Source organism: Pleurodeles waltl, chromosome 7 (assembly GCF_031143425.1).
Source record: "Pleurodeles waltl isolate 20211129_DDA chromosome 7, aPleWal1.hap1.20221129, whole genome shotgun sequence".
Taxonomy (NCBI): Eukaryota; Metazoa; Chordata; class Amphibia; order Caudata; family Salamandridae; genus Pleurodeles; species Pleurodeles waltl.
The window spans coordinates 384,686,804-384,710,830 of NC_090446.1; the positions used below are offsets into that span (position 1 = coordinate 384,686,804).

At 44.9% G+C, this 24,027-nt stretch overlaps 1 protein-coding gene across 1 annotated transcript in view; it reads left to right on the forward strand.

Annotated features, from left to right (window-relative positions):
* Window positions 1-13,391: 13,391 nt before the first annotated feature.
* The window catches only part of UQCC1 (ubiquinol-cytochrome c reductase complex assembly factor 1), a 704,652-nt gene continuing 694,016 nt past the window's right edge, over window positions 13,392-24,027 (forward strand). Inside the window, exon 1 of the mRNA XM_069243832.1 lies at window positions 13,392-13,573. Coding sequence (XP_069099933.1) covers window positions 13,550-13,573 — 24 coding nt within the window. The 5' untranslated portion in view covers window positions 13,392-13,549. The remainder of the gene's footprint in view (window positions 13,574-24,027) is intronic.

Below are 24,027 nucleotides of genomic sequence, written 5' to 3' on the forward strand. Positions count from 1 at the left end.
ACTTTACTTATCAACCTTTAAGTGGATAAGTGGATAAGTGGATGCCCTAAAGAGTCTGTTTAAGCACAAGGGCACACCTCACTTGTCAGGTAACTTGGCCCCAATTACAGCCTAGAAATCACAGGTTGTATGGCCCAATCTGAAAACAACACACACGCTTACCAAGTCGAGCCCTGCTACGAAAACAAACAGTGCTTGGCTTGAAAGGGACAAAGTGAAAAGGGGGTGACGTTGATCCATATGTGTACTTAATGCATAGAAACACATTTCCTGACAAGATATTTTTTTATCAAAATAAACTCAAAATAATTTAACACAGAAGCCCTGCGCAGAGTTATAAAATAAAGCACACCTGCCATACTGCCTTTATTAGGATTTAGTAGGCAAAGTTTGCAGATCACTCCTCTGCAGCAGTCCAGATCCCAAGTTTTATATGGGCATGACTGACCAGGTGACTCTCTTACCGAAGATGACAACCTTTCATGGAATGTCCTTGAGGAAGACACAAGGCAGTTTGGGCTCCCATGAGACATGTTTAAGGTCTTAATGATCCTGGTAATGGTGTGCCAACACGAACTCATTCATTATTCAGATCAGAAGAGTGGTAGGTACTTACTTCATAAAAATCCCGGGCCATTTCAGAAGAACAAAGAATTTGATCAGTGACATTTTCTTTAGAAGCCTACATAATTTTGCAGACATTGGTCTGTTATTGTTGAGGTTTGCTTTTTGTAATTGATGAAGGAATACAGTATTTGTCCTCGAGTGTTCATCCCGTAAGAATAACTAGTTGGTTTAGCTCATGAGGCGGGCTAAGAGTATAAACAAAGGATTTTGCATGTGCCTCAACACCTAAGTGACCAGTGAAGCGTGTGTGTGTGTTTGTGCCTTCATTTTGGCATTATTAAGCTAAGACATGTCAATAATCACGACACAAGCAGGTATTGTTAGTTACCAATATGTGCAGTAATTTCGAGTCTCACACAGCTCTGCAAAACATCATACTTACATAGAGCTACCAGTTTGCTGCACCATGTTTGAAGGACATCTTAGAACCTCACACGTCACAACAAATACCTCCAAATAGAACAAACTACATCCCATACCTACCCAACTGACAACCCAAAACTGTACCACGCATTCAATTATAATCTAAGTGTTTGCTAGCCCTGCCACATGCGAAAGACCCTCTTGGGTGCAAGAATCTTTACATAAATGCTGTAGTGCACACTGATTTTAAAAGTTTGATAATTTATTATATACCTGTAGTATTTTCTAACTGGCTCATGTGAACTTTGCAACATTCATGTTTCACTATACAAAGCAGGAAGGAGCCAAAGATGGCATGTTTAAACTCTGGGGTTAATGAAATGAGGAATGCCTTTTAAGGGACCAAGGGGCAGACCTTGCGCCCCTTAACGCCCCCCTACCGCCCCCATGTGAGCACCATATTTAAAATACGGCGCACCATGGCGCAGGGCAGAGGGCAATAGCGTAATTTTTTTACAAGATCATTGTACTCTGCAGGAGTACATAGGGGCCCATTATAATTAATGGAAGCCCCTTTTAACGCCTGCTCTGAGCAAGCATTAAAAGTGCAGAAAAAAAATGGCACAAGCAAATCTTTTGAATTTCCTTGCACCATTTTTTCAGCCCCCCTAACGGGGGAACACCCCCCACCCGCAAACATTATGTCTGGCACAGTGTGGTGAAGAGAAGATCTCCGAAGAGAAGGGTGAGTATTTTATATTATTTTAATTTGTACAGCAGAACATATGTCCCCCAACGCTCAGCCTCCAACGCATCTCCAAACTGGCTCAACTCAAACGGTCCCACCGATCTGAAAACCGGGTTCGAAGCCGAAGCGCTCCTGGGGCAAGTTACAGTGTGCTCGTGAGCGTGTGTGTATTCTCACCATTATACTGAAACCTTTAGAATACAACACATCTCCGTTCTTCATGACAACAACAAAACAAATTATTTTAATACATAATCATCCAAATATTTGGGTTTGATAATAGCTCTTTTAGAAAGGCATCTATTAAGGGACCCATCTTGAAGAGTATCTTGAATCTCCTCCCTCACAACGTCCTTACGGCCCAACGTCCTGGATGTACCACGCCGAGCATGCTCGGCAACAAAGACATCATGATCCAACACTTCAGGCTCATAAAACGTCCTACCATCCTGCAAATCACTCACACATCTCATGCCACTCTCATAATCTACAGAACCCTTATCCTGTGACTGGAAACTTAGCATGTTTGCAACCCTGTTCTCACCTTTGTCCACTTTAGCTACCTTTCTTTTACTCCACCACTTCCCATCCTCCACTTTCACGGAATGCTTGGATACCTGAACCACCTAGTAGCCTGAAAATACTTGAATCCTTTCATTTTGTAAGGTCTCCTTACCCTTACACTATCCCCAGCTTTGAAATCAATGTCCTTCACTTTTTTAATCTCATCATACCTACTCTTGGCTTTCGCCTGTGAACCTCCCACTTTGTCCTTTATAAACTCCAAACTGGGAATATTTATTTTTATCTGGATCCGATTATTCAATTACCCACATAGGTGACAACTCGTTACACAAGTGTCTACCCCTCAATAACGTGAAAGGAGTTACTCCAGTCGTAGAATGTGGAGTGTTATGATAACACCAAATTCTATCTCCTACTGCCTCTTGAACCGACCCACCTGCATCAATTACTAATTGAATAGTTTCCTTCAACATGCGATTCACCCTTTCCACCATTCCATTCCCTTGAGGACCATAAAGAGCAGCTGTCAAGTGTTTAATCCCTAGGTTGCTTAGAAACGATTTTATGTGATGTGAGACAAACTGTACCCCATCATCTGTGACCACAAAAGCTGGAATGCCTTCTGACTGAAACAGTTTCCTTAAAAACATAATCAGACAAGTAGTGTTAGGTTCCCTTAAAAGTTCGTATGACACCCATTTAGAATGATAATCCACAACTACCAACACAAATCTCTTTCCTTCTTTCAAGCCCCCAATGGGTCCGAAAAAATCTATGCCAATTTTTTCCCATGGCCTCGAAGGGAATTCCACAGGGCACAAAGGAGTTTTTCGCACATTTATAGGTTTCTCAGCACAAGAGCATTCACCACAACTTTCAACCATAACTTCCACATTCGCATCCATACCAGGCCACCAGTAATACAAGCGTAATTTCTTCCTTGTGCCTGAAATTCCCACATGCTCTTATGTGCTAGCTTCACCAAACCACCCCTTAGTTCAGTTGGAGGGATCAATTTTGTGCTTCTCATAAACAAATTCCTTTCCACACTTAATCCAACTTTCACCTTGAAGAATGGTTTCAGTACTTCTATTACTTGACCCTCTCTTGGCCACCCACTCACGATATAACCCTTCAAACCTGTCAACACAGAAGAACGAGTTACTTACCTTCGGTAACGACTTTTCTGGTGGATACATTAGCTACCTGTGGCTTCCTCACCTATTGAATACTCCCCGTGCGCCAGCATCCGACGGAAATCTCCTTCCTAGCTTCTGCACGTCGACGAGGACGTCACAATTGCCCACGCGACGCCGTCTGCCGTCATACAGGCAATAAGAGGTCCTTGCCGACGTCAGTACCAACATTTTTTACGTGCCTGAGACTAATAGGCCATTGAGACAATCAATCAAATAACAATATTTAATAATATTCAAGATAAACACATCATTCCAAAAACTCAAGATTTTTTTTTAAAATAAATAAATACATAAATAAATATATACAGTATATGTACAAGCCCTCAAGTACCAAGAGGAGCACACCCAAGAACAACTTGGTTAGACCATACAGGCAACGGGGAGGCGGATGGGACTGTGAGGAATCCACAGGTAGCTAATGTATCCACCAGAAAAGTCGTTACCGAAGGTAAGTAACTCGTTCTTCTGATGGATACAACTACCTGTGGATTCCTCACCTATTGAATAGAGTCCCAAAGCAGTACCGCACTTGGTGGAGGGTGCCTGAATGGTCAAACCAAGAAATCCTGCAGCACTGACCGTGCAAAATGGCCATACCTCCTAACCTCAGAATCCAAGCAGTAATGCTTCGCAAAAGTATGGAGGGATGACCAAGTTGCGGCCTTGCAGATGTCGACCACAGGAACACCCCTAGCCAAGCCCGAAGAGGCCGACCTAGCTCTGGTGGAATGAGCTCTTTTTTCATCACGGGGTTCCTTCTTTGCTAGAGAGTAGCACAGTTTAATGCAAAGAATGACCCACCTGGAGAGTGTTCTCTTATGGACTGCCCTTCCTCTCCTCTTTCCCACGTACCCGATGAAGAGTTGATCCTCCAACCTGAAATCCTTTGTTCTGTTCACATAGAAGCTCAACGCTCTCCTCGGGTCTAAGCGGTGTAGTCTTTCTTCTTCTTTCGAAGGATGAGGCGGAGGATAAAACGAGGAAAGAGTAATTGTTTGGGCCATATGAAAGGGTGAAACAACCTTCGGTAGGAAAGCAGCGTTGGTCCTCAACACCACCTTATCCCCATTAAAAGAAGTGTAAGGGGGTTTAACAGATAGAGCCTGCAGATCACTCACTCTTCTTGCGGAAGTAATTGCAACAAGGAAAACAGTCTTTAGAACCAATAACCTTACAGGGCAAGAATGCATAGGCTCAAACGGAGAACCCATAAGAAAAGTCAAAACTAGGTTTAGATCCCACTGAGGCATAATGAAAGGAGTGGGAGGAAATGTGTTAACGAGACCTTTTAAAAATCTTAGTACTATAGGGGATTTAAATAGAGAAGGCTGGTCCAGAAGACATAGAAAGGCTGACAGGGCAGATAAATATCCCTTGACTGTAGCCACTGCACAACCCCTCTGTGCCAGGGACAACGCAAAAGACAAGATATCCGATAAATGGGCACGTAAGGGGTCAATTTTCTTCTCTCCACACCAATTCACAAATTTAGCCCACCTATTAGCGTAGATAGATTTAGTGGAGTGTCGCCTGGCCGATAAAATAACATCCACTACGTCAAGTGGGAGAGAAAAGGAACTCAGGTTGCCCCGTTCAATCTCCAGGCATGAAGGTGCAGGCTCTGGAGGTGGGGGTGTAGAACCTGCCCCTGCGACTGTGAGAGGAGGTCTGCCCTGAGAGGGAGACGGAGCAGAGGGCACAGAGAGAGTTGGAGAAGGTCCGAATACCATACCCTCCTTGGCCAATCCGGAGCTATTAAGATGGCTTGGGCCCGGTCTTGGCGAATTTTCCTCAAAACTCGAGGAATCAAGGGTATGGGGGGAAACGCGTAAAGCAACTGGTCGCACCAGGTCATCTGAAACGCGTCCCCCAACGTTCCTTGTACCGGATACTGCAGAATAACGGGCAGTGCGAGTTCTCCCGAGTGGCAAACAGATCTATCCGAGGGAACCCCCACATCTGGAAGATTAGACAGACTTGATCCGGATGGAGACGCCACTCGTGATCGGTCGAGAAATGACGACTGAGACTGTCCGCACACACGTTCAAGACTCCGGCCAGATGATTTGCTACCAAGCAAATCTGATGGTCCTTTGCCCAGGACCAAAGTCGTAGAGCTTCTCTGCAGAGAAGATACGACCCTACTCCTCCCTGTTTGTTTATATACCACATCGCAGTAGTATTGTCCGTCAGGACCTGAACCGACTGACCGCGAAGGGATGGGAGGAAGGCCTTGAGTGCAAGACGTATAGCCCGCAACTCCAACAGATTTATATGAAACATCTGTTCTATTGGAGACCAACGACCTTTGATCTCCAGGTCCCCCAGATGAGCTCCCCACCCGAAAAGCCAGGAGGGGTTCCATAGCGGTATGAGTACAGCGCCTTGAGACCCTAACGGGTGAGTAGTGCGCTATACAAGTGCAAAGTGTACAGTTTTTATAGTTTAGAGTGGAAGCATCCGTTATTACTGTGGCCACCGGCGGAGTTTGCGAGAACGGCCTTCCTCGGGAAAGATTGCCCGCAATCCACCATTTTAAATCCGTGGCAGCATCTCTGGAGATCTTCACCGAACCCTCGAGATCCCCTTTGTGTTGAGACCACTGCTTCCGGAGGCACCACTGAAGAGCCCTCATGTGCCAGCGAGCGTGAGTGACCAGCAGAATGCAAGAAGCAAACAGACCGAGCAGGCGTAGGACCTTGAGGACCGGAATGACCGCTCCACTTTGAAACATTGGAACCAACGCCTGAATGTCCTGAATCCGCTGAGGTGGAGGAAAGGCGCGACTCAATGTTGTATCCAGTACTGCCCCTATGAACAGGAGGCGCTGAGAGGGCTCTAGGTGAGATTTGGGCACATTCACTGAAAAACCCAGGTCGAACAACAACTGGGTTGTCGACTGAAGGTGATGCAACACGGGCTCCGGAGACTTGGCTTTGATCAACCAGTCGTCCAGGTAAGGGAATACTGCTATCCTCTTCCTTCTGAGCTCTGCCGCAACCACTGACATCACCTTTGTGAAGACTCAGGGTGCTGAAGTAAGACCAAATGGAAGGACCGCAAACTGATAGTGCTGCGACCCCACTACAAACCGGAGATACTTCCTGTGCGACTTGAGTATTGGGATATGAAAGTAAGCATCCTGTAAGTTGACAGACACCATCCAATCTCCATCGTTCATCGCCAAAAGCACCTGAGCTAGGGTCAGCATCTTGAACTTCTCCTGTTTGAGGAACCAATTCAAGATCCTCAGGTCCAGGATTGGCCTCAACCGACCATCCTTCTTGGGGATCAGGAAGTATCTTGAGTAACAACCCTGACCCCTCTCCTGCTCTGGAACCAACTCCACTGCACCTTTTGAAAGGAGGACTTGAACCTCCTGTTCTAGTAACAGGAGATGCTCTTCTGAACAGTAGGATGGGTGGGGCGGGATGGGGGGAGGAAACTCCAGAAAGGGAAGGGCATAGCCTTTCCCCACAATGCTGATGACCCAGGAGTCTGATGTTATAACCTCCCACTTGCGGAGAAAGTTCAATAACCTCCCCCCTACAGGAGTGGTGTGAGAAGCAATTGGTGGGAGGCTAAGGCTGATTCCCATGCTGCACCCCTCCAGAGGAAGAGGCAGAGTGCTGCTAGGCGGCTCCCCTGGTTCGGACCCTACCCCTCCCCCTCCCCCTGTAAGATCTATAGGAGAGAGCAGAGGCGGGTTGTTGCTGAACTCTCCCTCGAAAGGAGGAGGAACCACGACCAAACCCTCGAAACCTCCTAAAAAGTCTGGAGGAAACAGAAGAGGAGGCCTGCAAGCCTAAAGACTTTGCCGTGGCCCTACTCTCCTTAAACCTCTCGAGTGCAGAGTCCGCCTTGGAGCCAAAAAGTTTATCGCCATCGAAGGGAAGGTCCAAGAGGGTTGACTGTACATCGGACGAGAAACCAGAGCTACGAAGCCAGGCTTGCCTCCTTGTAGCAACAGCAGTACCCATAGCCCTGGCTACAGAGTCAGTCGTATCTAGTCCAGATTGAATAACTTGGGTTGCCGTTGCTTGAGCATCAGAAACTAGGCTCATAACCTCTTGGGGCACCTCAGTATGAGACGACTTTATTTTGTCTATCAGGGCGTAAATGTAGCTCCCTAAAATACAGGTAGCATTAGTGGATTTTAAAGCTGTGCTTTATGACGAAAAAACCTTTTTTGATGAAAGGTCCATCTTCTTAGAGTCTCTGTCCGAGGGCACAGCTGGAAATGATCCTGGGGCAGACCGGGCTGAACATGAAGCTTGAACCACCAGGCTTTCAGGAGTTGGGTGCCTGGAGAGGAAGCCTGGGTCAGCAGGAGCCACTCGATATCTTCGAGCCACAGATCTGTTCACTGCCGAAGATGACACCGGCTTCTTCGAACTTTCCAGGATTGGATCCAACAGAGCCTCATTAAAAGGCAGAAGTGGCTCTGCAGTAGTTGAAGCAGGATGCAACACTTCCGTTAAAATATTAGGCTTAGGCTTAGGCTCAGACACCGGAAAAGGGAGGTCTAAAAAATCAGCTGCTTTCTTGATGACTGAATGAAATGTTGCAGCCTCCTCCGTATACTCTCCAGGTGATGACAAGTCCCATTCTGGAGGTGTCCAGACCACTGGCCGTGTCTAACCCATGGAGGTCTCCTCGAGATTCCTCAATCACTCCTTCCTCTAACGCCTGTCTCCGATATTCTTGCTCCTCAAGGAGGCGAAGAGCAAGCCTCCTCGAGTGTAATCTTTCCTCAATCCTCGGCGTCGACATGGCTTCAGCAGACGTCGAAGCTTGATGCCGATCCTCGGATCCATCAGACGCCGGATCCATCGGCGCCATGGATTTCTTCGGCGCCGAACGAGGAGAAGGGCGGACAGGAGACTGTTCCGGTGCCGGAGCCAAAGGTCTACTCGGCGTCACCGGCTGAGATGCTGACGCCATAGGCGCCGGCGCCGAGCCCACATTTCCCATGGGAAGGAAGGGCATAAAAGGTGCCGGTCGTAACGGAGCCGGAGCACCCATATTGAAGGCCAAAGGGCCCGAAGGACCAGCCGGTCCACCACCTGGAGCCATCTGCTGAAAAATCGAGAACATCGCATTCAAGAATGCGGAACTGTCGGCTCCAGGGGCCGGGAAAGCCGGGTACTGAGGAGCCTGGGTTGGAGGCGACATCGACGCCGGTCCCGACGTCTGTAAAGCTGGAGAAAACTCCTGACGCCGAGGAACCTCGAATACAGAAGGAGGATTCACAGGCGACGTCGAAGTCGGGGATGTCGGAGATGCCAACGGCGTCTGCGGTTGGGGAGAGATGGTGGGACTCACTTCCCATGTCTTCCGGCGTCGAGTTGAAGGCGACCTCGAACGCGATCTCTCCCTACTCGACCGGCGTCGAGAATCTCGACGGCGCCGGGAGTCAAGATGACGCTGATGCGATTTCGGAGAAGATGACTTGGGAGATGACGTCTTTTCTCTTTTTTCTTCGATTTTACCAAAAAGAGCTTTGCCTCACGCTCCTTTAAGGCCTTTGGAATCATTTGTTGACAAGAGTCACATTTGTCAACGTCGTGGTCGGAGCTAAGACACCACAAACAGTCAGAATTTGGGTCCGTAACCGACATTTTGCCACCGCACTCATTGCAGGGCTTGAATCCAGATTTTCTTTGCGACATTTTATCTTGTCTCAAAGAGAAAACAGCAAAAATAACTGTAACTACGTCGAGTAGTAACAGTAGCTCCCTCGAAGAATAACCGCCGTTCGAATGGCACGGAAAAAAGGGAAACTGACGTCGGCGAGGACCTCTTATTGCCTGTATGACGTCAGACGGCGTCGCGTGGCCAATTGTGACGTCCTCGTCGACGTGCAGAAGCTAGGAAGAAGATTTCCGTCGGATGCTGGCGCAAGGGGGAGTATTCAATAGGTGAGGAATCCACAGGTAGTTGTATCCATCAGAATAATTTGCTACTTTGTTTTCCTAACCCTCTCTTGAAATGACACCATTTGATGCAACAAGGCCATCAATCATCCCAATCCCCATCTCCTTCTCCTCTTCACTATTACCAGAATAGTCTCCACACTCACTAATTGGACATCTAGAGAGAAAATCAGCTCTGCAATTTTCTCCCCCTTCGATATGCTTCATCTTGAAATTAAAGACATGCATTTTAGATAACAAACAAACTAACCTGAGACTAGCATTGCTTATGCCTTTGTCATTCCATAAATACATTAAAGGTTTATGATCTGTGACCATCAAAAATTCTCTGCCCCACAAATAAGTTGAAAAATGGTGAACAGCCCACACACACAAGCCAAAGCTTCCTTCTCAATAGTACTGTAATTTTTCTCCGAAGAAGAAATTCTGCAGGAAGGAAATGCCACTGTGGTTTCCTGTCCTTCATGCAACTGAGTGAGCATGGCACCAATTCCCAGATTACTGGCATCCACAGTCACTACCGATGTAGCCTTATCATTGAAAGGTTGTAAAGCAGGTGCTTCGACGATCAACTTCTTCAAAACACCGAAGGCCTCCAACTTGTTCTTCTTCCGATACAAAATTTGCATTTTTCCTTTAAACGTTTCTGGAGAGGTTCCCTTTATAGGGCAAAGTTTTGTGCAAATCTTGAATAATATTCACACATTCCCAGAAATGACCTCAACTGATCTTTGTTTTCAGGCTGTGAACATTCCTTTATCGCCGCTATTAAGTCATTCTTAGGTTTAATTCCATATTCACTTATCGTGTGACCCAAATATTCCACTTCTCTCATCATAAACTTGCACTTCTGTTTAGAGACTGTCATACCATGCTCCTCGAATATGCCCAATACTCTATCCAATTTACTTAGGTGAGATTGCATTGTATCAGAGCATATCAAAATATCATCCTAATACGTCAAGACTCCTTTCTCCTCTCCGAAGAGCTGGTACATCAACTTCTGAAAATTATCAAAAAGTCTTTGCCCCTCTGTACCTAAACAATTGTATAACATAGCTTTTTTCCTCACAGCAGGGAAACTCATACCATCAATTGCAATCAAGTAACTTTTGAACGACCTGAACCATTGACTCCATCTCGCCTTAGGCAGGCCTGGTTCATTTAAAAATGCACTAAGCAAATTTTCCATCTGCATGCCTGAATAATTTGAAAGGTAACCCCCTTTTTTTATTTCTTTTTTTAAACTGTCTACAAATAAGTAATGTCCTGCAAAACTAGTATTACACTATGCAACTCAATACTGTAATTATTTCAAACTTATTTAACATAAAGTATAATATACACTTCCTTAGTACAATTTTATCAAGCAAATTATAAATGTCTTTTCCTTGAATGGTGTGCCTATCACCGGATAGGCGAAGGTGAACGCAGAGGTCAAGGTGTGCATGTCGCTGATGTTTCATGGAAGCGTCATCATAAGCAAACAAGATCCAACAGCCGGCCAGCACCCAGGAAACAGAAATGCTGACACAATCCTCTCCGCGTGTCCTGCGGTTTCAATTCCCATTTAATTCCACAGGACGTAGCAAATTCTTATCTCTTGTAACTCAATAAGGACAGGGAGCGTCATACACCAAGTACGCTCCGTAAGGAACCCTTTAAATTCCAGTCATGCAAGCGCCTGCCCCTTTAATTCCTGGAGACTTAGGATCGAGGTGCACATTGTGCTGTTACACGTGCACTGAAATATCCAGCGCCGAATCAGGAAAATGGAGACTCACCAGATCCACATTTATGCGTGTGTCCATTAAATAGCGTGATTGCATCTGAACACAACTTAACACTCAGAATGAGTGACTCCAGGAAAAGGTCAAGTGAAGCCGTTCGTATCCGGCTGACCAACCGCTGTGGGACACCACTCACGTCCCGCGTAGGTTCCTCCAATCGTCGCCAATTTATGTGGTGTCCAACCAAGAGAAAGATCTCCGAAGACAAGAGTGAGTATTTGATATTCTTTTAATTTGTTTAGCAGAACATATGTCCCCCAACGCTCAGCCTCCGACGAGTCTCCAAACCGGCACAACTCGAACGCTCCCACGGATCTGAAAACCACATCCGAAGCGCTCCTGGGCCAAGTTACAGTGTGCTCGTGAGCGTGTGTATTTTCACCATTATACTGAAACCTTAAGAATACAACACACAAGCATAATGTGACGCAAGGGTTTACAAAGTGGCACAGTGCATGCATTGCGCCACTTTGTAAATATGGTGCAGGGGAATTGCCACTTTAACGCCACCTTAGTGTCAGAAAAATGACGCTAAGGTGGTGCTAGGGGCTGCTATGTCTGCTCCACAGTATGCCATAATAATAGAGGTCTAACACTTAGGGGCAGATTTATGACAAGTGGTGCTGCAGCTAGTGCAGCGCCACTTTTCTTGCACCCATTAGTGCCCCCCCAACGCCACCATGTGTGCGCCATATTTAATATACGGCGCAATATGGCGGTAGTTTGGGGGGACCAGCATCATAATTTTTGACGCTAGTCTGGCACTTTGCAGGATTAGCATAAAAAATGATGACGCTAATCCAGCAAAGCAGTCAGAGGCCCACTGTAATCAATGGGAACCTCTTTTAACCCCTGCACTTAGCAGGGAGTAAAAAATTATGATAAAAATGGTGCTAAGGAATCTCATAGATTCCTTTGCACCATTATAACAGCCCCCCTTGCATACATTATACCTGGCGCACACATAATGAGGCACTAGAGGTTACAAAGTGGCACAATGCAAGTTTTGTGCCACTTTGTAAATATGGTGTAGAGTTTTTGACCTTCCCATGCCACATTAGCCTAAAAAAAATAACGCTAATGAGGTGTTGGAATGGCGCAAGCCCTCCTTAAATCTGGGCCTAAGTATTGTAGCTTCAGTCTAGTACTTACCATATGCATTGAAAAATAACAAAACTGATCAGATGAACTGCTGATATTCTATAGATGGCTAATTCCCATTCCACAACTCTGGATTACATTTACATAGTTATATCATGTGGTATGAACAGCCATACTTTATAGATTATTCCCAAACGTAGTGGATATTGTTTAGTACAAAGTGCATGAAACATTATTTGACTGGCACCAATCAAGTGCTTACTGTTGGCAGTTTAAAATTGTTGTAGGACATTTTTAAAGCTCTCCGAGGATGGTCTGCTGGATTCATATACCATAGCATTCTCTTTTGGAGGTTTTCCTCCATGTAGGGTAGCAAAGTTTCCATTCCCACATCGCATGTCACGCTGCATATTTAGACACACAATGCATTCGTGTGTGTGGGGGGGGGGCGGGGGGAATTGACTTAAAAAATGTGCTCGATATTATGCAGGGGGTGATACAGAAGTACTCAGGCACGTGGTATAGTCATCAAAACACAATACTGTGGTAAATGTGTAGCCTTTGCATAAAGTAGCAATTTGTTGCAGTCTTGGGTCTGCTTTTTATCAAACTTTTTGACCCACAGCAAATCATACTCTCCCTGTGACTCTGATGGCTGATCTGACGATAAAACGGCACTTTGAAACTGGATTAATGAAGACGTATAAACTCGAGGGTCAGACTCCCAGTACTGGTTCCAATCATGGTTTTCCTTCGCACATTCGGAGCTGCTTATTAGCAAATGGCTGGATTTGCAGCTCAATGGCTGACTGAACGTGCGCCAGAAGCTGTATCGGGCAGGGCACATCCTGCGTTACAGTGCTTCCTTCGTAGCCACCTGTATTTTTCCAAGCATGTTGGGGCTGTAAGATTGACTTGCTTATCCTTCGAGAGAGTTAAAAAAGACAAGAGAACCAAAATACCTCGCAACGCGCGACCCACAGAGCCTAAACACGCCAGTACATGTATACTAAACACTTATAGGTTTCCTGCTGATCCCCGCGGCGCTTCCAGCCATTGGATGGCAGTATTTGCTTCCTGAATATCATCACGTATTCAAAACAGACACACAACTTGACCCACGCTAAACACCAACCATACTCTTCCGCAAAGTAGTAAATACAACTCCGAACTCACATACAGCGGAAGCGACGCACTCTGACCCGGAAACGCACGGCCAGGCATGCTGGGAAGCTCGTGATACAAACCTCTAGCGGGGCTATGGCTGCGGTGCTCCGCCTAGCGGTGAGTGTGAAAGGGGTCGGGGTGGGGGGCATAGAGGCGGAGGGTGTCGCATGTGAGCGTAGCACCAATTTGAGCCTGCTGTTTGTTACACATGCCACAGGTTCCGAGACCAGGTGGCGTCTGTTCATTCTCCAGTCCGACGTTCAGATGATTGCCAATTACTCCTCTATGGTTTCTGGCTGCCCTTGAACCAGGAGCTCACGTGCACCGGTTTTGCCTTTCCTCGGATCTTTAATGTCACGATCTGTGCACGGGGGATATGTCAGCTTCAGATTGTCACATGTACTTCCTCTCAATCCTACCAGTCTGTTACACCAGGGGGTCCTCCCGCATAAATATGTTGCTCTAGCTTAAAATTCCCACTGGCAAGCATTAGATCCTGTTGAATACGCTTCTTTGCTAGTCGACTGAAAAAATGGGTACTTTGATAAACGAGCATAGGCAACCCCAATTGCGTTCTTTGTCTCAAGAATAATGATGCATAACCAAGGAACGGGGGCGGCACAGTTTGTGCAAATTTGCGTCCTTCTATTGAGCTTTTTGTGTCACTAAATAGTTTACAATTTTACATTAAAACGAAATCACCCAAGTAGAATGTATTTTAATTCTCCGCCTATCTTTAGGACTGTGGGAATGTGCTTTTCATATATATTCACCAATGGACATGTATCTCGTCAGCATCCTTTGCAAGAAAAAACAATGTGCACTCTAACTTGCTCTAATTACCGCACATCTTGAACGCATACCCCTAGACCACAAAAATACTTTGTAATCACTGGAAGAGTATGTGCGGATGTTGTAGGGATTTCGAAATGGATAGTTGGCTCCCATCAGCACATCACCAACTTGATGGCAAACGTTTCGTCAAGCAGCATTAGAGGTCATATATATATATATATATATATATATATATATATATATATATATATATATATATATATATATATATATAAATAAATAAATGGGCCCCGGACGAGCCAACAGTCTGGCTTGCCAATAGGATCCCATGCACAGGTCGAGCCATGGAAATGTTTAACATGTGACCCATGCAACAAACATCATTTAAAAATAAGATAATGTTTCTTTATAATTCCAAAATACATGTGTTTAACATGCGACAGCATTTCACCGCAGTACATCACTGTATTGAAACACATTTATTAAATGTAGTTTTTAAACAAGAACTTAGAAACATTCCTGCCCCCTGGCCTCACGTTGAGGACAGTGCCATTAGTGATGTAAATTGGAAGTCAGTTCTGTGTACCCCATATGTGGCAGTATTCTTATTATGCATAGTCTATTAAAACAATACGTTTTTGTACAGCAGACATACTGAATTATAATTTAAGGCGCTATTATGTGTTATCTGGGTCAGAGTGCGTCGCTTCCGCTGTATGTGAGTTCGGAGTTGTATTATGCCTGGATTCCTGCTCTGTCTGTAAGAAACATAAGTCTTCTCACTGTGGCTCCCAATTACTTGAGCCTGGAGGAGGAGTTGGAGGGAAAGTTGCCTGTCTGCCTTTGTGTGGCACACAGTTTTGTGGCTCTGAGTGAATGATTTATTCCATTCTAGAGCAGTAAGGCAACTTTACTAATGGGTGGGGAAGAAAACGAAGAGAGGGTTTCTGTAATCACAGCAAATGTGTTTAAAATAGAACGATATTTTTAAAAAAATGGGGCAACCCAGTACCCAGCTGCAGAACTACCAGTCAAAGCATTTAACCTTATTAAACCAGGGCTGCAGATCCTTAACATAGGACCACGCCAACAAGTTTTAAAAAAGGACTTTAAACAATTGGCTCATTTCCGTGGAATGATCTAAGACCTTCCTGAAGTCATTAGTTGGCAAAGTAAAAAAGTGATATTATTATGGACACACCAGGGCTACGTGAGATGGAAGGCGAATTGGTATAGTTTTATTGTTAACACGACTTGGATGTGTTTGAGTACAATCAAATAGGGGTGCTTCCTATTTCAATATTCTGTCCTGATGATGACCTGCCTCAATTAATTTCTTTAGAAATTGTGGATTGACTTTTGAAAAATTCAGCAGGCTTACAGTACCTGTAGTTATAGGTGCTTATTTGATACCTCATGCTTTTAACCACAGTTTGGTTTTAGTTTTCATTTAAATAGCACTGCAACACTTATACTAACACATAATTCACTCACACTGCGCCATTGTACAGGAGCGCCTTGATTACTTTAAATTGTTGAATATACGTTTATGATAAATGTGATCTATTACTCACAAACCTCATCGGTACAGAAAGTTCTTTATGGTACAACCACTGTCATGGAGGTTAACCTCTTAAGTGCACACACCCTCCCTGGTGCGGTTCACGACCAGTGGCCGACACCAGGAAGGGCATTAATAAATCTTTTTTTTTTTTTTTACTCCCCCCGGGAGACACGGATAGTTCCGTGTCTCCCCCCCCCCCCACCCGCCCCTTTGTGACGGCGCGCTGACGTTGCAAAGGTGTTTTCCCCATGAAAGCAGGAAGCAGCCTTGCGGCCGCTTCCTGCTTTCATGGGTAAAACGGCCTTTTACACGTTCGGGAAGGCCTCGTAAGAAAGGGGAGAGTCTCCCCTTTCTTACGAGGCCTTCCTGAAAGTGTTTCCTGGCCCCCGGTCGCAGCTGTGCTGCGATCGGGGGCCAGGAAACACTTTCAGGTTTCCTGGCTCCCCCGATCGCAGCACAGCTGCGATCGGGGGGGTCAGGAAACATTTTGAAAAGGCCTCGTAAGAAAGGGGAGACTCACCCCTTTCTTACGAGGCCTTCTGAAACTGTTTCTGGCCCCCGATCGCAGCTGTGCTACGATCGGGGGCCAGAAACAGTTTCAGAAGGCCTCGTAAGAAAGGGGAGAGTCTCCCCTTTCTTACGAGGCCTTCTGAAACGGTTTCCTGGCCCCCGATCGCAGCACAGCTGCGATCGGGGGCCAGGAAACCCCACTAGACACCAGGGATTTCACTTTTGGGGGGCGGCCCCCCCCGGAAAACAGGCCGCCCCCCGACATAATTTTCTTCAAAAAAAAAAAAAAAAGGTACGTGCCCCCTTGGGGGGGGGGGGGGGGGCGCAATCGCGCCCCCCCCAGGGGATTTTTTTTTCTTCAAAAAATAAAAAATAAAAAAAAAAAAAATAATGAAATGACAGGGGGTCGCCCGTGGGCAGGGTGACCGCCTGTGGGGGCAATTTTTTTTTTAGATGTTGTAGGGTTTCCCGGGGGGCCATTTTGGCCCCCAAGGAAACCATACAACAACTAAAAAAAAATATATGTATATATCTATATATATATATCTATGTAGATAGATATATCTAGGTACATGGATATATCTATAGATATATCTATGTAGATATATATATATATATATATATATATATATATATATATATATAGGTAGATCTGTATCAAAGAGATTTATAAAGCGCGTACTCACCTGTGAGGGCCTCAAGGCGCTGGGGGGGGGGACGGGGGAAGGGAAAGGGGCTAGGAGGTTCACTGTTCAAAAAGCCAGGTTTTGAGGCCCTTCCTGAAAAGAAGTAGGTTTTGGGTCTTGCGAATGTGGGTTGTGAGTGCGTTCCATGTTTTGGGTGCAATGTAGGAGAAGGATCTGCCCCCGGTGGTGGTGTGTTTGATGCGGGGGACAGAGGCGAGAGAGAGGTCAGCTGAACGGACGTTTCGTGTGGGGGTGTGGAAGGTGACTCTCGTTGAGGTAGGCAGGGCCTGTGTTGTGGAGTGATTTGTGTGCGAGGATGAGGATCTTGAAGGTGATCCTTTTGTCAACGGGGAGCCAGTGGAGGGATTTGAGGTGTGGAGAGATGTGTTCGTGTCGGCGGAGGTCGAGGATGAGTCGTGCTGCTGAGTTCTGGATGCGTGTAGTTTGCACTTGAGTTTTAGAGTGTTGCCGGCGTAGAGGGCGTTTCTGTAATCAAGCCTGCTGCTGATGAGTGCGTGAGTGACAGTTTTTCTGGTCTCTGTGGGGATCCATTTGAATGTTTTTCAGTATACGGAGTTTGTTGAAGCATGAGGAGGTAAGAGCGTTGATTTGTTGGGTCATAGAGAGGGAGGAGTCTAGGATGATGCTGAGGTTGCGTGCGTAGTTGGCGGGGGTGGGTGCAGGGCCTAGCGTGGTGGGCCACCATGGGGGGTCCCAGGTTTTTTTGGTGAGGGCCAAAGAGGATTATTTCGGTTTTGCTTGAGTTGAGTTTCAGGTGGTTGGCTGTCATATATACATCACTTTTGTCAATATGTGTGTGGTTTCCCTGGGGGGAAAAGGGTCCGACTTGTCTAGTGGCAGTTTTAGTGCCATAAAGAAGCGCAGAAGGTTTATATGCCTACTGCAAAGAGCACATCTGTATTTTATGTAAATAGCTGAGTACATTAGTAAAGTCTATGGAGAGATGAAGGGCACTTTTGCTGGGTGGTAATGAGGGAATCCGAGGAGGAGGGAGTGGGAGCACCAATAATGATTGTTGGACTGGGCGCAGGAGGTGCTAAAGACTGACGAATGGTATGTGACAAGGTGTTTTTTGAGTGTCTTGAAAGTACGTGCTGATTGAGGGAAGAAGCGCAGGTAAGGTGGCCTCTACTGTTGCACGTATCTCACACACACCATCGATTTTGTGACTGTCTACGTAGGCTAGTGTTTTAGAGCAACAGTTTAGCCAATAGCAGAGATGGCATCTTGATGGATGACTGCTGCCTGCACTCGGGTTATAGAGGACCGCTCTGACATAGGATCAGAGACAGACATCAGATACTGAGACAGCATCTGAGGGATAGGACAATGGCGCAGACTCTGGGAGTGATTTTTCAGTCAGAGGAGTCCCATTCGAAAACTCCTCTTCCAGTACATTATGAGGGAGGTGATGAGGACAGTCCTGCTGTCCCTTCGCAAGCTGTTCGTGCAACTGGGTAATAGTGGGTTAGGCCAACCCAGAGAGCAGGTGAATGCGGCGGCAAGCAGAGAGAGAGTGCTCTCTTGGGAGCTCACCAATTTAGTTCAGCCCCAAATTCCACCACCTCATATTGTGGAGACATCAAAATTATCTATGGAAAAACAAACTGGTTTTGTAAGGCAGGCACCTGTGTTTTTGGTCCTGGATTCGGCGGCCATATAGAGAAACACACTAAACCCAAACATTTCTGGAAACTAGACATTCGGGGGAGTCCACAGAGGTGTGACTTGTGTGGATTCCCCAAAGTTTTCTTACCCAGAATACCCTGCAAAGCTGAAATGTTGAAAAAAAACTCTATTTTTCTCGCATTTCTGTCACACAAACTACAGGAATATGCTGGGATCCACAACATTCCTACCACCCAGTGACTCCTCACCTGTCCTGATAAAAACACTACCCCACTTGAGTGCCTACACCTAGTGCCTGTGTCAGGAATGGATCACCCCAGGGTCAACAGCTGCCTCACGTAAGGACCAACATTGACCGTTGTGTGATCTATTCCTGTCGCAGGCACCAGGCCTAACCACACAAGTGAGGTATCATATTTATCGGGAGACTTGGGGGAACGCTGGGTGGAAGGAAATTTGTGGCTCCTCTCAGATTCCAGAACTTTCTGCCACAGAAATGTGAGGAACATGTGTTTTTTTAGCCAAATTTTGAGGTTTGCAAAGGATTCTGGGTAACAGAACCTGGTCCGAGCCCCACAAATCACCTCATCTTGGATTCCCCTCGGTTTCTAGTTTTAAAAAATGTGCTGGTTTGCTAGGTTTCCCCAAGTGCCGGCTGAGCTAGAGGCCAAAATCCACAGGTAGGCACTGTTTTCTATGAAAAAATGTGATGTGTCCACGTTCTGTTTTGGGGCATTTCCTGTCGCGGGCGCTAGGCCTACCCACACAAGTGAGGTATCATTTTTATCGGGAGACTTAGGGGAACGCCGGGTGGAAGGAAATTTGTGGCTCCTCTCAGATTCTAGAACTTTCTGTCACCGAAATGTGAGGAAAACTTGTTTTTTTAGCCACTTTTTGAGGTTTGCAAAGGATTCTGGGTAACAGAACCTGGTCCGAGCCCCGCGAGTCACCCCTCCTTGGATTGCCCTAGGTCTCTAGTTTTCAGAAATGCACAGGTTTGGTAGGTTTCCCTAGGTGCCGGCTGAGCTAGAGGCCAAAATCTACAGGTAGGCACTTCTCAAAAAACACCTCTGTTTTCTTCCAAAAATTTGGATGTGTCCACGTTGCGCTTTGGGGCATTTCCTGTCGCGGGCACTAGGCCTACCCACACAAGTGAGGTATCATTTTTATCGGGAGACTTGGGGGAACACAGAATAGCAAAACAAGTGTTATTGCCCCTTATCTTTCTCTACATTTTTTCCTTCCAAATATAAGAGAGTGTGTAAAAAAGACGTCTATTTGAGAAATGCCCTGCAATTCACATGCTAGTATGGGCACCTCGGAATTCAGCGATGTGCAAATAACCACTGCTCCTCAAAACCTTATCTTGATCCCATTTTGGAAATGCAAAGGTTTTCTTGATACCTCTTTTTCACTCTTCATATTTCAGCAAATGAATTGCTGTATACCCAGTATAGAATGAAAACCAACTGCAGGGTGCAGCTCATTTATTGGCTCTGGGTACCTAGGGTTCTTGATGAATCTACAAGCCCTTTATATCCCCGCAACCAGAAGAGTCCAGCAGACAAAACGGTATATTGCTTTCAGAAATCTGACATCGCAGGAAAAAGTTACAGAGTAAAACATAAAGAAAAATGGCTGTTGTTTTCAGCTCAATTTCAATATTTTTTTATTTCAGCTGTTATTTTCTGTAGGAAAACCTTGTAGGATCTACACAAATGACCCCTTGCTGAATTCAGAATTTTGTCTAGTTTTCAGAAATGTTTAGCATTCCGGGATCCAGCATTGGTTTCACACCCATTCCTGTCACTAACTGGAAGGAGGCTGAAAGCACCAAATATAGTAGAAATGGGGTATGTCCCAGTAAAATGCCAAATTTGTGTTGAAAAATTTGGTTTTCTGATTCAAGTCTGCCCGTTCCTGAAAGGTGGGAAGATAGTGATTTCAGCACCAGAAACCCTTTGTTGATGGCATTTTCAGGGAAAAAACCACAAGCCTTCTTCGGCAGCCCTTTTTTCCCATTTTTTTGGAAAAAACTAAATTTTCACTGTATTTTGGCTATTTTCTTGGTCTCCTCCAGGGGAAACCACCAACTCTGGGTACCATTAGAATCCCTAGGATGTTGGAAAAAAAGGACGCAAATTTGGCGTGGTTAGCTTATGTGGACAAAAAGTTATGAAGCCCTAAGCGCGAACTACCCCAAATAGCCAAAAAAAGGCTCAGCACTGGGGGGGGGAAAGGCCCAGCAGCTAAGGGGTTAATTCATATCCTTCCCCCAGAGGGACCAAAACATTTTCCTGTTCCATAAAATAGAATAGTAAGCATTCTGGGCCTTGTGAAATTTTATAGGAAAATTGCATTTTGTAAAATCACTAAAATCTAGCGGGTCTGGTTTTGGCACTTGTATAGTGACAGATTAATAGCACAACATAAGATGATTGGGGTGCTAGATCCTGGGGCAGTGGAATTATGTAGGATATTATTTGATTAAAGGCAATTGATGCAACACATTCTATGCCATTCCCCTGTAGCTGTTTTGATACGTTAGTGATACAAATGGGATTCCAGTGCTAACAAGCATATGAAATGCAATAGCTCTCGCATTTGCTTGAGTTAAAGCTATTGGCGTTGAAAATTTATAACTGGACTTTTCTTGCCACATAAATTGGTAAACACTCCCTCATAATTTGGTCTTTTCCTGCCACATAATTCCAGTGGCCCTGAGTATAACTAAAGCACTTCAATTTACCTTCTTCCACTATCTGCAGCCAAAAATGAAAATGTTGCCATTTAGCATCCTAATTCAAATCTGCCATGCTAATTCCAATAGAATACCACTTTCACCACCCCACCATGAGAGTTGCTGGCTGGCTGGCTAACACAATTCCCAAAACAAGACAGCCACAGAGGAGTAACGAGAGAAATAAACTAGAAATGTCACCCAAACATATCAAGAGTGTTCAAACAGTCATAGTGTGAAAAGGATGATAAGGTGGTCTGATTCATGGTCATAACTGCAAAAGGAGATTTTAATAAAACATATACAATTTTCTTATAAACCCAATAAAAACCTTTATCAGCAATAAACGTTTGGCATTAGACTGTAATGCTGAGAACAGCCCCTAGAGGACACCACAATGAAAATAGCATTTGTAAGAAACATGGTTACTGTATAATTAGCCCCTACAGAGCAAAACCAAATGAAAAGAAAATGACTGAAAGTATTGCAACTTAGCCATACATTTAGCCCCTAGAGAATGTAGGACATTACACATTTTCAGTGCTAGCAGGCCTACTGCAGTGTTATTACAAACAAGATCATTAGAATACAAATTACTCTCAAGTGTAAAATAAAGTTCCAGCCATTAAAGAGGTTAAAAAGACACTGAATGGAAGGAGGGGTTATTAATTTGGGGTACCAACTAACCTATTGTGAGGACACAGAGATGATTCAGACAGAAAGAACAGGTTGCGGTGAACGTGTTAAAGGTGGTCCCATTGTCTTAGGACCACCACAGGATGAGTTATGAACAAAAGTGTTTTGTAAAAGAATGCCCTGCAAAGCATTATGGAATGACTGAATGCAGGAAATATTGTGGTATGTTGACTGTAATGCCCAGAACAGCTCCTAGAGTATACCACAATAAGAATATAATTTGTAAGAAACATAGGGCCACATGTATCAAAGGGTTTTTCCCATTCTGTGTCAATGGGAAAAGGTGTTTGTACATATGGCCCATGGTTATTTAACCATATAATTATCCCCTTGAGGGCATAACCACATCACAATAGAATAGCACAAAGTAATGTAATCCAGCCATATATGAAGCCCCTAGAGGGTGTAATGCCTTACACAGTTTCAGGCCTACTGCAATACTAAGACCCTTAGAACACAAACTACTCCAAGCTGTAAAACAAATGTTCCAGCCCATGAGAGAGCTAAAAAAAAAAAAAAAGACACTTAATGATGGGAGGGGTTATTATTTTAGGGTCCCACTGATCTAGTGTGGGGACCCAGAGATGACCTAAACAGAAAGAGTGCATTATGCAGAACGTTCTGAAGGCGATCCTATTGTCCCAGGACCGCCACAGGCTGAGTTATGGGCAATTATTTTTTAAAAAGAATGCTTGCAAAGCATTATGGGGCGTCTTTTCCTGAGTGCAGTAAATATTGTAATATCGTCTCTCCCAGTGTGCCAAGAGAACCCCGTTGCAGATTTCTGTGTTTTTTCAGTAAAGCATTTATCACTTATAGGTGTTTTTGGGAAAGCTGTGGAGCATGAAGGGGAGAGCTAAATAAATGACTCTGATTAGGTAACAGTGTGACTATACTGCATATGGAATTCGTGCTGTGAGGGCCATGGCTGCCATGGAGCACGAAGGGGAGAGACCAAAGACAAACCTAGTTCGCCCATGCTGAAGTATATCGGCAATCGTGCAATTACCCATGTAAAGGTTAAACATAAAGCAATTACCAATGACATCAAGGGATTTTTGAAAGGCAAGCCCACGAACGAGTGAAAGTGATGAGAGAGAGGTGGGCCTGGTTAAAAGCCCACACTACTTAAAATAGATCAAAGCGCTTGCACGCTTGACCTAAAAATGACTCTATATCGTAGGAAAGGAAACTACACACCTTCAGCAGACTATATAATATTTACCAATAATCAATACTCTTGTTTGCTTGCGAACAGTGGGCCAATTTTTTGATTATACACTGCCGCCTCTACTTCCCGGAGTAAAATAGATTGTTTTAAACAATTGCAATTTTGCAGTTAGCTGAGCACTGGTCTGCATGTGTACACTACATGTAGTAGAAGGTGAGTCTCATTAATCACTGCAACCCAATTATCTTCTAAAACTTGTCTTCAGTGTTTAGCTTACCATATATTCACACGAATGGGTCTCAGGATGCATTTCTGTCAGGTATGAAATAGCCCTTCAGACAGGTATACCACATTTTATATTTATTAAGTATGTTTCTCATTAGAAGGCATTCATTCATTATTTATTGTGTCAGCTGACAGCCTTACAATACATTAAGACCACAACTTAAAACAATGATTATGCTAAAACCTATGACAGATACAAATTTGCAAAATGATGTGGTGGATTGCAGGAAAATGGTAAAACACTACATTCCCAGCAAAGGCAGAACCAACAAATTCATTAAATATGTTAAAATGCAAATGTAATGAGATGATACAAATATACAATCCAATCATATGCTTTCGGGGAGAAACATACCTCACCGTCATTTCAATGACATAAGAAAGTTCGAACGCTGCATTCCACCTCGTATAGACAGTCGGGCCTACACCTAAAATAAAAAAGTGCAAGTGCATAGGGATAATAGGAGTTTAGAT